The sequence below is a fragment of the Schistocerca cancellata genome, chromosome 6 (genome assembly GCF_023864275.1).
Source record: "Schistocerca cancellata isolate TAMUIC-IGC-003103 chromosome 6, iqSchCanc2.1, whole genome shotgun sequence".
Taxonomy (NCBI): domain Eukaryota; kingdom Metazoa; phylum Arthropoda; class Insecta; order Orthoptera; family Acrididae; genus Schistocerca; species Schistocerca cancellata.
The window spans coordinates 77,518,828-77,533,895 of NC_064631.1; the positions used below are offsets into that span (position 1 = coordinate 77,518,828).

The 15,068-nt window shown below is 40.6% G+C and overlaps 1 protein-coding gene across 1 annotated transcript in view; it reads right to left on the reverse strand.

The window, feature by feature from the left end:
• Nucleotides 1-1,082: 1,082 nt before the first annotated feature.
• Nucleotides 1,083-15,068, reverse strand: part of LOC126088149 (cytochrome P450 6k1-like) — a 62,549-nt gene continuing 48,563 nt past the window's right edge. The window contains exons 2-3 of the mRNA XM_049906265.1: nt 12,723-12,974; nt 1,083-1,138 (exon numbers count right to left, since the gene is read on the reverse strand). Coding sequence (XP_049762222.1) covers nt 1,083-1,138; nt 12,723-12,974 — 308 coding nt within the window. The remainder of the gene's footprint in view (nt 1,139-12,722; nt 12,975-15,068) is intronic.

Sequence of the window (15,068 nt, forward strand, 5' to 3'; positions counted from 1 at the left end):
AGATTTGTTTATTACTTCATAATAACATAGGTGATATTAAGAAATTATAGCTCCATGGGATATAAAATCTGTTTGTAGCCTTGAGTAATTTCTTATCGTACCTCATGTAAACCAGCGATTGGGTTAATCAAGAGTAAATCGAGCAAACGTATAGTTGTGACGACCACGGCGGACAGAGCCATCACACCGACGTCATCTCAGACGCCGTCGCAATCTGTTCCACCGCGCCACCGTGGCGCGGGGCGCGGACGGCGGAGGGAGCGCGCCGCGGGCGGAGGGTATTTAAATCGGCCGCCGCCGCGACCGAACCCAGTTCCCTCTGAGCAGCCATAGCGTACGGATCTCCGTGCCGGCACGTTCACGGGAGCTCAGTCCGTCAGTTCACCTGATGATGGCGACATGTATGATCGCCGAAATATTGTGCCCGTTGGACACTATAGACCGGCAGCACACCCGTGGATATTTTGATTATCAAATACGCCGGGAGAAACTCAAGAATCACATTTTAGACAACAGTTTTGTTATTCAGATTCTTTCATTTGTCTAAATATCTTTTTACTAAATTACCTAAAAATGGTTTTTTACGAAAGCATTTATCTCTGTCCTTTTGATGTATCATTTCTATACCATAGAAGCATCTCAACGTCGCTACTGACATCTATGGAATAGGCACTCAACAGGGAGCCAGTTGCATTAAGTAGCCATTAGATAGCCACTGTGAGTTTCCTTTTAGAGAAAGTAGCAATCATTGCTAGATTGTTTAAGTGAAATAAGTACTAATACCTGCATCACAGAAAGTAGTTTACTTATTTAAAATAAGTGCACAAGTACAATGTTTAAAGCCGTTGTGAAAGGATTATCTACGTCTCATAATGCTTACTTACACAGACAACACAAAACACAGTAATTACAACTTCAGGCATCAATACTGATCACTCTGTTCCTGAACACTGTTCTTCATTTTTGTCCTCCTAGAAACGCTTTACAAACTGAAGATGGATTCCACTTTTAGACAAGAGGATTATGGACCTAGGGTGGTAATCCAGGTTTGTTACTGTCTTCTGAGTGGTTCGTACACTATACTACGACAGGATGTTCACGAGACCCACATTGGTTTGCAACAGGCCCATCCTCATACCTGAAACATATATGCAGATCAAATTATATAGCAGGGTCGAATGATTCTAAATCAACATATTCTGTATGCTGTGGAGACAGGCCTAATATACCCCATTAGTTTGCATGAAATGACAAGCGACTTGCTGTTATGTCCAGAGCAACAGGTTCCGCGAGGAACCACTATCCGTAAACTGATAATCACTGTTGGACACAAGCAGAGGTATATAATTCATTATCGTAATCTTCAGCAGTGTCTTAACTTAGATATGGAGCTAGGTAGAATAACCCGGGCTATCTCCTTCAGTCTGTCCCCCTGGTTGAAAGAGTATATTGAATTAAATGCGAAGAAGTGGGGGGGGGGGGGGGGAGTGGGGCGCCACTAGCGATTTAGAAAAAGATTTTTATAAATTTACGAATAATTTGATTCTCGGTAAAACCATGTAGAATGTAAGAAATGAAAGCGATATTTTCATTATTACCGAAAGGGGTGAGCATTGGGGCTTAAGAAATTGCATCGCCAGACCAAATTTTAAGTAGGTCACTATTTTCAATGAGAACTTTGTTGCTGTGGAGATGTCGAAGATTTCAGGAGAGTTTACGAAACCAATCTATTTGAGTATGTGTATATTGGACATCTCCAACTCCACATGCACTGCTTCCACTATGAGTTTGCTAAACTTCATTCCGAGGAACCAAGGTTACTTTGTATGGATAGCTTCATCTATCGGGTGAAAAACTGCGATCCATATGAAGTAATTAGGTGTCCTGGTAATGAATTCAACACATCGGGAATGCAGCTGATAATTCTTACGGTATTTTTCCTCGGAAAAAGGTTATCGGCTCAATGAAAGATGAGGCAGATGATTGCCGATTGTGGAGTTCGTGGTCTAAGATACAAAATGTATGCATATCATACAATAGATGGAGTCACCCAGAAGCGGACTAAGGGTGCGTGACGTGCAGTGTCACGTGTGTTCGTGGTCTATGTCTACTTGCAGTGCCCGTACAGGGGTGTTCGCGGTGCTCCGCCGCAACCTCCGCATTTGGAACAGCAAACTGGGATTCAATCTGAACTCGGATTGTCACCTCATGACGCTAAAGGAGCCATTAATGATGACGGGTTCGAAACCCTCCAGTACTCACACTATTAACTTGAAGCGCGAGAGGGGGTGGGACACTCCGTCGGTGTGAATGAGAGAGAGTGAGTGACTGACTGGCTAAGTGAGTGCTTGCACCTAACAGTATGGCTCTTCTAGCATAGTATAACCATTGCATGTGTGATGTATAGTGTGCCTGGATGTGTGAGTGCTTGTGTGTGTGCATGTGCGTGTGTGTGTGTCTCTGTGTATATGTGTGTGTGTGTGTGTGTGTGTGTGTGTGGGTGTGTGGGTGTGTGTATGCTTGTGAGTGTGTTTGAGTGTGGGTGTCTGTGTTAATATATATACCTGTGTGTAAAGATATTCTGTTTATTTATTTTTTATGTTTCTCAATAAGTAGCGCAATATCAATGCACGAATATATAAGCATCATGCCCTTGAAAAAGTTTTTTAAATACAAAAAAGTTAAAAATGTGCAACATATAAATATTATAATATATAAAGATTAAAAATGGACTCAAATCATCAAGAAAGTTAAAAAATTTCAAATGAAGGAAAAAAATAGTTTACAAAAAAGATGTTCAAATATGTGTGAAATCTTATGGGACTTAACTGCTAAGGTAATCAGTCCCTAAGCTTACACACTACTTAACATAAACTATCCTGAGGACACACACACACACCCATGCCCGAGGGAGGACTCGAACCTCCACCGGTACCAGCCGCACAGTCCATGACTGCAGCGCCTGAGACCGCTCGGCTAATCCCGCGCAGCAAAAGTTTACAGAATTTCTCTCTTTGGCACATGACGTGAGTGTTTGAATGTGAGAGTGCATATTTAGATAGATTAGTTTTTAAGTTTCACCTGTCCAAATCATGCTAGTTCTAAGTGTGAGTTCCACTCAGTTCATTTTGTGCAGCTGTTTGCGATGAACATTTCTTTAGCATCATCCGCGTCATTGTATTATTACATTATTTCAACTGCTAGGTGGAAAATGTGAAGAGCCACCAAGTTCAAACTATAAATTAAAATCCTCTATTTTGGGTGGAATTTCACTAGTAATAATATTAGTGTAGGGGAAACTATACCTCGGCAGTAGCTGTAGACAGTACTGAAATGCGAAGTAAAAACATTTTCAACCAGTACTATTATTTTTAGAACTAAGAACTCAATAAAAAATTTCAAACAGCAACAAGATACTGTTAATTTAAAAGCAATATTAAATCGTATATTGTAAGTTCATATTCCTGGGACAGGAATGCCAAAGACTACGTGTAAGCTTTGATCCCGCTGTATGACTACCATCCTTTCTCTTAAATCATCCATCCAAATATATGAAACTCTTGTATGGAAGAGTTAAAGCGTCTTGATGCTGGATGACAATGCTAATTCCATCGTTTTTCTTGAATGTCGTTGAAGCATAAGATATATGCGAGAAGTATTCTTGGCATATGATTCGCTCATCATATTCCAGTGGGGAAATGTATTGAGCGACGTCATTACGAGGTTTCAAGCCTACTGATTTAAGAAACTCATAGTTCTGTAGTTTCCCCAAGTGTTACCGGACTTCGTGACTGTGTGTTTTCGGGCAGTAGCGCTGAGATGATTTTATTGCTGACAATAGTCACTACGATTATAATGAATCTAATATCTCTGTAATTGAATTATCTATGTAATTTAAGCGAACAAGGACTCGCAACTCTTTTGTTCTCCCTCTTCCTGGTCAGCCATTGTCTGTTACGGTTATAAGATGTATTGCTTTGTCTATGTTACATAGAGATTTTGTTATTTGTGCTCATTTTGCATAAAAATGACTATTTAAGTTCATTGTGTTTGTTATTACGACTAATCATACTTTTTTCCTCAGCTTTTTTCATGAATTACTTTGTATGGGAATGTCTGTTAGTGAATGGTCGCGTATTAACTGCACCAATTAGTGTAATACGTTTGGTTTGCTTTCAGAATAGAACCTGCATCCAAAATTTCACTTTCCACAAAACGAAGTCCGACAGCATTTAGGCGTTAATCACGTCCAAAAATTATTCCCAGTGAGGAGTCTAGCTAAAAAATATGGTGGTAATTAAATTCCAATTTCAATATAAAAGAATATTTTTACAAGATTTTTCCAAGTACATAATTTTCTTGCTTTAGTTGACGGCTCACTTGGCTAAGATAATTGTAATTTGATTCAGACTTGTATTTGAGTTCAGACATATTAAAAGACAGAATAATATAAAATTTAATAATAAAAATTAAATAAATAATAATTTGAAACCACCATTAAAATGGCTCCCTTAGTACAGAACTGATTTATGTATGTATATGTATCATTGTAACTTTGGTATCTAAAAAAAATTGTAGATTTCTGTTACATGACCAATACTTATTTAGAAACGTTTTCTCGAATCCCTCATAAGTATTACAATAATCTATTACTTCACTTGCCCATAAGGCTCCATCAACTTGAATGTGTGTAGTGACAAACTGTATTTTCTGTTTATCATTCAATGACAGGGTGTAAAACTTTGAAATTGTCTGTATTTTAGTAAACTCTCTTCCACAAGTAAGTCAGAAAGAGAATTGGCCACCCCGCTGTTCACAAGCTATGGGAACGAGTTGCAGAATGGGCATTGTTGCCGAACAGCTGATTGATGTCGCTGCTCAAGATGTCACAGTCTGCGTCTCTGACAAGTTACTGACACGTAAATCAGACTCACCTGCTGCGTTTTTTATTGCTTGAAGCTCCTTTTTTAACATTTCTACCTCTTGTGTAAGTGTGTTTCCATTCAGAAACCTGTTCGGTGTTTTCACCTGACATGTTTGCTGCATACAAAGCTTCGTTTGTAGCTTTCTTTGTGGTTACAGCAGTTCGTTCCGTAAACATTCTTGAAATTGGTCGTCTGTCATGTTCAACCAGTTTACAGAGTCAAGAGTAAACTGATTGCCTTTATCTACAAACTTCGCTTCTACAGATTTCTCCTCTTCGATAGCGGGTGCCTGTACTTGTGCAGCTATTTGCTGCACAGAATTTTCTAATGTACTTTGCGCTGCATTAACTTGCGCGGCCTGCTTGGTTACATCATTGACAGCTTCGGGCTAGTGCTTGTATGTTTTTCGCATTTCGTCAAAGTCATCAGTGGCTGCAGTTTGCAGTTTTGCATCTAAATTGATAGTCACATTTTGTAGTTATGCCATTAAATTGGCAGTTACATTTTGTAGTTTTGCATCTAAACTGTCCGTTACATTTTTGTGAACTTCTTTAATGTGTGGATTTTGTTCATGAACAGAGCGATGTAAACCTTGCACCTGTTCTCTGAAGAATGTGAACTGTTCAGCGAAATTAGTACGTACAGATTCGCTCTGGGTGGGTTCTTCAGCATGTTCGGTCGTAGGCTCATTTTCACCCACCGATAATTCATTATTTTGAGTTTCGTGACTCGCCATATTTTGCTCGTCACTGTCTGTGTCTGACTCTACCCCAAACGGTGTAGCCATTTTAACGTTTCTACCAACTTTACCCATGAATTAAAAAAAAAAAATTCACTTCACTGAATTTAATAAACTTGACCGTTATTTCTACTCAAGTTACACGCGGCAAATTATATTTAATAGGAATTACTGTTAATGGGTAGCGATTTATGGTGAAACAATTCAGCATCGATTCTCATTCGTTCTAGAAAGCGGTCATCTTGCCGACATTTCGTTTTGCAAGATTCACCAGAAAATTTGACAGCTATTGTAAACAACGTTTTTTTTGGAATTTAACACTCCGTAACTGGCTTTTGCACACCAGGGCAAAGGAAAACAGTAATGTCCTTATCTCCTTTCTTACTGCCCTTCAGCAGCGTTTCGAGTTGTGGTTCTTCTTTTAAGGACCGTACTCCACGTCTCGTACTAGAAAGCTTGTTGAAATTGTCTCGTATCTTATTACAGTGGTATATATTTATACGTGCAAAGAGGTGAGTACGTCAGTATACCTGCCGTCATTCAGTTTCTTGTTTTATCAATAATGAGAAATATACACTGTGAGTGATTTCAACAATCTGCATTCAGTACACATTCATTCGCCTTTTTGTTGTGATAGTGTTACAAATTGCTTTGCTCGACAAAACCGGCAGCCTTTCCTGAAAGTCTGAGGCCTTAGGCACAAAGGTACGGTGAATAACTGCAACATGACACCTAGGCTATAGGTCCATGTGGCATGGAGGTGCCGGCCGCTGTGGCCGAGCGGTTTTAGGCGCTTCAGTCCGGAACGGCGCTGCTGCTACGGTCGCAGGTTCGAATCGTGCTTCGGGCATGTATGTGTGTGATGTCTTTAGGTTAGTTACGTTTTAGTAGTTCTAAGTCTAGGGGACTGATGATCTCAGATATTAAGTCCCATAATGCTTGGAGCCATTTGAACCATTTGTAGCATGGAGGTCGACTGTACTAACTACGGAAGACACGTGGTGCCTGCAGATGATCAAACAAATTAGCTTTCGTCGCCGTTTAAAACCTCGACACTCAAAGGAAGCAGTCGACTGTCGAAACAGGATCTACCTTCTAGAGCCAACCTAACTGTATACATCTTCACGTCTTTGGGGAGGCTGCTGAAAGCGGTCGGACTGACTAAAACAAAGGCTGGGGCGCGTGTCTTGTGTGTTCTCAAGCGTGGCCCCATTCAGGTTCCCATAAGGGCAAACATTTAACGGAGAACGCCGTTTCACGAAGATTACTAACATCTTACTGAAATAGAAAACGAGCAGAAAAAACTGCAAAGAATCTCCATATGTATCAATCGTCGTCATTATCATGTGATAATGTGAGACAGAAAGGAAACTCTATCTGATACGTAGGGACACCTTTGATACTAGCATTATAGCTCATTACAAAAATTACTGCAAAATATTGAAGAAGGTTATCCAGAAATCTAAACACCTGCATTATGAGATGAAGATAAATACATCCAGCAATAAAATAAAACCAATATGGGACATAGTTAAGTCAGAGACAGGTAGGACCAGAAATAAGGAGGAACAAATAGCTCTAAAAATAAGTGAAACCCTGGTAACAAATGCATGTTGTGTTACAAACCATTTAAACAAGTATTTTATCTCTGTTACTGATAGCATGGGGTTGTCAGGTTCAGTAAATAATGCAATGGAATATCTGAGACCAGTGCACACAAGCAATCTCAGTAAAATGGAATTGACACTTACTTCACCCAAAGAAATAGAATCCATCATAAAGTCCTTGAAATCAAAACATTCTAGTGGTTATGATAACATATCAACATAGTTAATAAAAGAGTGTTCATGTGTGCTTAGTCATATCTTAAGTTATTTGTGTAATCAATCACTTGTCACAGGAACATTTGCGGACTGGCTTAAATATGCTGAAGTTATACCTCTCCACAAGAAAGGGGACAAAGAAATGCCATCAAATTACCGACCGATCTCACTTTTGCCAGCTTTTTCATAAATATTTGAAAAGGTTATGTTCAAGTGTCTACTTAAGTACCTTAGTGAAAATAACATACTGTCAAAGTCACAGTTTGGGTTTCTTAAGGGTTCTGATATTGAGAAAGCTATTTACACTTACAGCGAAAATGTCCTTAATTCATTGGACAACAAATTAGAGGCAGCTGGTATATTCTGTGACCTGTCAAAGGCTTTTGACTGTATGAATCACAGCATTCTTTTAAGTAAATTAAAATATTATGGCGTCACTGGTAGTGCTGCAAAGTGGTTTCAGTCATATCTTACTGATGGAAAACAAAGGGTGTCATTACGTAACACTTCAGCAAAGAGACATCATCTGACTGGAAAGAAATTACAAGTGATGTTCCCCAAGGATCCATACTGGGTCCACTACTGTTTCTTGTGTATATTAATGACGTGTCATCTGTTACATTACCAGATGCCAAGTATGTCTTATTTGAAGATGATACAAACATTGCAATAAATAGTAAATCAAATATAAATTTAGAAAGGGCATCTAATCAAATTTTTACTGACATTAATAAGTGGTTCATAGCCAATTCACTGCCATTAAACTTTGAAAAGACCGACTATATGCAGTTCGGAACTTCCAAGATATTTCTTTCTGGTGTGTGTATAAAATATGACGACATGGAAATAGGAGAAGTTGAGAGTGTAAAATTCTTGGGATTACAACTTAATAATAAATTCAGTTGGGAGCAACATACTAACGAACTGCTAAAGCACCTAAATAAGTCTGTGTTTGCAATGCGAATGATGTCAGACATAAGAGATATAAATATAAAAAAACTGGCATATTTTGCTTATTTTCACTCCATTATGTCATATGGTATCATATTTTGTGGTAACTCCACCAACAGAGATAAAATTTTTAGAGTACAAAAGCGTATAATAAGAGTAATGAGTAGTGTAAATCCAAGAACATCATGTCGAAACCTATTCAAAGAATTGGGCATATTAACCACAGCTTCTCAGTATATTTATTCCTTAATGAAGTTTGTTGTAAATAGTACATCTCTCTTTCCAACTAACTGCTTGGTTGGGTTGGGTTGTTTGGGGGAGGAGACCAAACAGCGAGGTCATTGGTCTCATCGGAGTAGGGAAGGATGGGGAAGGAAGTCGGCCATGCCCTTTCAAAGGAACCATCCCGACATTTGCCTGGAGCGATTTAGGGAAATCACGGAAAACCTAAATGAGGATAGCTGGACGCGGGATTGAACCGTCGTCCTTCCGAATGCGAGTCCAGTGTGCTAACCACTGCGCCACCTCGCTCAGTAATTTCTTAGTACACAGTATCAATACTAGGAATAAGAACAATATACATAAAGTTTTAAAATCACTTACTCTTGCCCAGAAAGGGGTCCAATATTCAGCAACACATATTTTCAATACGTTACCAGCAACCTTTAAGAATTTAGTTTCAGACAAGGCAAAATTTAAACATAATTTAAAAGAATTTTTGGTGGCCAACTCCTTCTATTCCATCCACGAGTTTCTCAACAAGTGCCGTAGACCATATTAATGAAAATTTATTATACTTTAATTTTTGACAATACTTGGTTGTAACAGCCAAGTAACTACCTACTGCGTGAATGATGGATGTATGGAAATCAGATGTAAGTCTTAAGTCTGTAAATAGTGGAAGTTTAATTTTTAATCTTGTACATAATCTGACTGTTCTTACCTGAGGATCACTGAAGCGAATAATTTACTTCAATTTTTGACAATACTTGGTTGTAATAGCCAAGAAACTAGCAAATGTCTGAATGATGGATTTAATGAAAGCAGATGTATTAGACCTGTAAATATTAGAAGTTTAAATTTAATTCATGTACATAATTTTACTTTTTATTGACTGAAGATCATTAAAAATTAATGAAACTCAAGTTTTTCTAATTACATTGTTGTAATGTCTTTATCTGACATGTTCAACACCCAGGAGGATTCCCTCTTTTATGGGTGTATGGAATGAATACTTAATCTAATCTAATCTACTCTAATTAAGTGTTGAGAATTCTGATAATCAAGCAGGAAATTCAAATGTGTGTGTGTTGTTTCTAGCTGCAGAGGCTTTTCGTGCCTTAAATACCCTAATGAGACTTAATTGCTTAAATTTCGGCGTCCTTAAGGAGTTATGTATCATGGACCTCTCTGTGTGAACCTTTAGTTAATGGAGTTACAGATTGCTGAGCAAGTATATGTTTGCCTAATGTGAGTTCTCAGATATGGACCACAAATATTTGAATTTTGACACGTCTGTTGCAGCTGAGGCTTCCAGTATAGCCTCAGATATCTTTGATTGTATGTTTACGAGAAGGAAGCAGTAGATCTGGATATATCTTTAGGCACAGACGTCTGTCTTTTCAGATTGCTGATATTCTTGTGGCTTTCACCAGTACGTCATTGATGTGCACTTACTTTGAAGTTACCCTCATGTTACGTGGGATATTTTTTTTCCAAATTCAGATAGATAGCGAAGTAGAAATCACAGCGAAAATCAAAACTGTTTTATTTGTAGCATTTAGCTACAACTTTCGGCTACCGCCCTTTGTCGTAGTGTGGTACTGAATTTTCAATATCCTCGTCATAGCAGTGTGCTGCCTGCGAGTTCCGGCAATTTCCCACGCTGGCCTGTAGATTGTTGTCTGTGCCAAAAGGCTGTCCTCATAGCTACAGGTTCATGTGAGCGAAGAGATGTAAATCAGTCCTGGCTGTATGGTGGGTGGTCAAAACCCTTTCCATCGAAAACGCTGCAGGAACGTCTTTATTGCGGCTGAGAACTGTCATGAAGGAGGAGACGTTGTTTGAGCGGCACGAACTGAGGCAAAACCCTTCAACAGCACTTCACGTTCGGTGGGAGACACTATTTTCTCGCTACCTTTACGTCCTCACTCTGCGCTTAGATCTCAGAAGTGCAGCGTGATGCTGTAGACGAGCGTAGTACAGGCAATGTGCAGCACATTTGAGCAAAAATCCAACCAACTTCCACTGTAGTTTAAATTTCGTGACTGGTCGGAGGCTGAAATAAATAGGTGTCGTAGATCTCCCTGGCTGAATCAGAGCTCATGAGGTGGTGTCACGTAGTACAAGCGAGATGTCTCCCGAAGGTGACTGATTATTTTTGTCCGGTTTGCATACTTACTAGGTAGCAACCCAACCTTATTATATACCGAAAAGTGAAATTATTCATGGCCTTAGTCTTTGCGTGTTTACTTCCTCATATGAACGTAGTATAATTGCTAATAATCCTGCTTTTAGTGCCGATTCAGACACTGAACACACCAGTCTAAATGGGGCAACCAGAAAAGATAAATCCACCAGTGTATCAACCGTAATGAAACTTCGCCATAATATATGATATATAGTATTCAGTAAATGACACTACGGTTTGCTACTATTTGCGTGACAAAAATACATTTTTAGCAACGTAGCACACCGCTTAATATTTTTACCTTGCTTCACGCATGCCGGAAGGTCGGTATGCACTGCTCGCTTGGTATGCAATTGTTGAGGAAGGTTTAGAGCTGGCGACCAGCTAACATATGAGATGGCTGATTGGCGAAGCGGCGGGCATTGCACTGGCTGTAAACTTTGAGCGTTGATGTCTCACGTCACACTTTCATAAACATATTGCCCAACTGACATTATGATCTGTCTCATACGCACTGGAGTCTGGTGGAGCACTCAACACTAAACATCTTATCTGTGGATTACAGCTTGTCTCAATTTTACCTTATTTCTATCACAGACATCTAAATATAACGTTAGTAACATGAAATTGTTCATGATGTATATTAATTACCTTGCAGGAAGTATTAACAATAACCTCAGACTTTTCATATATGATGCAATTATCCATAATGGAGTAATCTCTGAAAAATTTACACGCATATTCAGCCAGATCTTCGCAAGATTTTCAAGTGGTGCAATGAATAGTTGGTAGCTTGCTTTCAATGTTCAGAAATGTAAAATTGTGCACATCAGAAAACGAAAAAAAATGGTATCATAGGTCCACAATATCAGTGAGTCGTAGCTGGAATTGGTCACTTCATAGCACTGTATGGGTGTAAGAATTTCTAGGCGTATGAAATGGATTAATGACAGAGGCTCCGTCATAGGTACAGCCGATGGCAGTCTGTGGCTCGTTGGAAGAAATTTGGAAATTTGTGATAAGGTGTTATAGGAACAAACTGCTGACGTCATCAGTCCCTAAGCCTAGGAATTATTTAATCTAACTTAAACTAAGTTACGCTAAGGGCAACACCCACACTCATGCCCAAGAGAGGACTCGAACCTCCGACGGGGGTCGTTGGTAGAAAGCAATCAGTCTACAAAAGAGATTTCTTACTAATCATTTGTGTGACCGCCGTAGAATATTAATAAAGTGTTTGCGACCTGTACCAGGTAGGTGCAGCAGATTATACCGAACAGACGCCAAGAAGGACAGCGTGAATAGCAACAGGTTTGTATCACCCATGAAAGGGCGAGCTGCAGACGGTGAAAGAACTGAACTGGCGAGCGCCTAAAGTCACACGCAAACTATACCATGAAGAATCACTCGTTAAGTTTCAAGAAACAACCTTAAGTGATCAGTCTCGTAAAAAAACCACAATTACCTACAACTGCTCCTGTAGGATTCATGTAGGATTAGACTAATTTACATCGCTATGAGAGACGTTTAAGCAGTCACTCTTACCTCGTTCTGTACGTGAATGAAACAGGAAAAAACTGTGTAAACTGGTACAGTGTACCGTGAACCATGCACTTCACAGAGGTTTGCAGAGTACGGATGAAGATGGAACTGTTGCTCAGAAAACGGTGTGTACAGCAATGAAACTTTTACTGAGACAGTCCACACGTAGTATATCGCATCTCTTCTATGACCATAGAGTGAACTACATTGGAAAACACAACAATACAGGACGGACAATACGAAAATCTGTGAAAAGTGGTCACTCTGCCAATCTATGCTACCATGAGGTGACAATGTAACTTAACACAGGCATCAGCCAACAACGTACTCACCTATGCAAATGCGTGGTCCCTCCCCGAAAGGCAGGTAGACATAGGGGTGGCACTTAGCTTTGGACTCTTCGGAGAACCTCTCAGGGTCGAAGCGGTCGGGGTCAGGGAAATGCGTGGGATCGTGGTGGAGGCCCAGCACAGACAGCACTATTGGAGTGCCCTTCTCCAGAACGACGTCGCTGTCTGGTATCTTGTAGTCTTGGTTGCACTCTCTGTTCAGCACTGGTGCTGGTGGATATTTCCTGAGAGACTCTGGAACGGAAACGGAAGACAAAGCAAAAACGTATTGAAAGCGAGAAATGTGCTGACCTGAAATGAGAGAGTGATGAGGAACTGTATCAGGGCGGTATTCGAAACGGCTTTTTACAATTCGAGTACTACCGACCTGTGCAGAGGTGAGCATCTGACAAAGAGATATCCGAGAGCTTTAGCCTTAAAATTCAGTGTCGCATTTGGGAAACAGACTTGCGAATTCCTCCCAATTGTTGCTGGCAGTCATTGTCTATCATTGTTTTAGTACCTCCCGCCGCGGAAGTCGAACACGCGCCAGAACAAATGGACGCGGCCAGCCCATAGAGGGCTCCGAGTCCGCGGCGGCTCTTCCGCGCAGCGACGGCGCCACCGCCAAGCCACGTGCAGACAGCGGCCAATAGCCGCTCCCTCTGGTTTCCTATATAGGGACCGGCTCTGCCCTAGTCCACATCTCCGGCGGTAATCCGTGGTCTAGGGGTAGCGTCTTTGATTCATATTCAAAACGTCTTCGGTCCCGGGTTCGATCTCCGCCACTGCCTAAATTTTGATAAATAATCAGCATTGCGGACCGAAGACTTCTGGCATAAGAAGTCAGCCTCATTCTGCCAACAGCCTTGTCAAAGAGGGCGGAGGAACGGATAGAGGTTCAGGGCACTCTCTTGTCCTAGGGGTGGTGCCCCTAAAGGCGAAAGAATCAGCAATGATCAACATGACGATGCAGAAGGCAATGGAAACGACTGCATTAAATACACGTAACGTGTATCCACAGGACATGTGGCCTGTATTTGAAGAAGTGTCATGATGATCATTGGCAAAAGATTCCGGAATAATCCCCCATTCGGATCTCCGGGAGGGGACTGCCAAGGGGGAGGGTACCATGAGAAAGAGATTGAATAATCAAGGAAAGGATAACGTTCTACGAGTCGGGGCGTGGAATGTCAGAAGCTTGAACGTGGTAGGGAAACTATGAAATCTGAGCACGGAAATGCAAAGGCTCAATCTAGATATAGTAGGGGTCAGTGAAGTGAAGTGGAAGGAAGACAAGGATTTATGGTCAGATGAGTATCGGGTAATATCAACAGCAGCGGAAAATGGTATAAAAGGTGTAGGATTCGTTATGAATAGGAAAATAGGGCAGAGGGTGTGTTACTGTGAACAGTTCAGTGACCGGGTTGTTCTAATCAGAATCGACAGCAGACCAACACCGACAACGATAGTTCAGGTATACATGCCGACGTCGCAAGCTGAAGACGAACAGATAGAGAAAGTATATGAGGATATTGAAAGGGTAATGCAGTATGTAAAGGGGGACGAAAACCTAATAGACAGGGGCGACTGGAATGCGGTTGTAGGGGAAGGAGTAGAAGAAAAGGTTACAGGAAAATATGGGCTTGGGACAAGGAATGAAAGAGGAGAAAGACTAATTGAGTTCTGTAACAAGTTTCAGCTAGTAATAGCGAATACCCTGTTCAAGAATCACAAGAGGAGGAGGTATACTTGGAAAACGCCGCGAGATACGGGAAGATTTCAGTTAGATTACGTCATGGTCAGACAGACATTCCGAAATCAGATACTGGATCGTAAGGCGTACCCAGGAGCAGATATAGACTCAGATCACAATATAGTAGTGATGAAGAGTAGGCTGAAGTTCAAGACATTAGTCAGGAAGAATCAATACGCAAAGAAGTGGGATACGGAAGCACTAAGGAATGACGAGATACGTTTGAAGTTCTCTAACGCTACAGATACAGCAATAAGGAATAGCGCAGTAGGCAGTACAGTTGAAGAGAAGTTGGGAAGGAAAACATAGGTACAAAGAAGGTAGCTGCGAAGAAACCATGGGTAGCAGAAGAAATACTTCAGTTGATTGATGAAAGGAGGAAGTACAAACATGTTCCGGGAAAATCAGGAATACAGAAATACAAGTCGCTGAGGAATGAAATAAATAGGGAGTGCAGGGAAGCTGAGACGAAATGGCTGCAGGAAAAATGTGAAGACATCGAAAAAGATATGATTGTCGGAAGGACAGACTCAGCATACAGGAAAGTCAAAACAACCTTTGGTGACATTAAAAGCAACGGTGGTAACATTAAG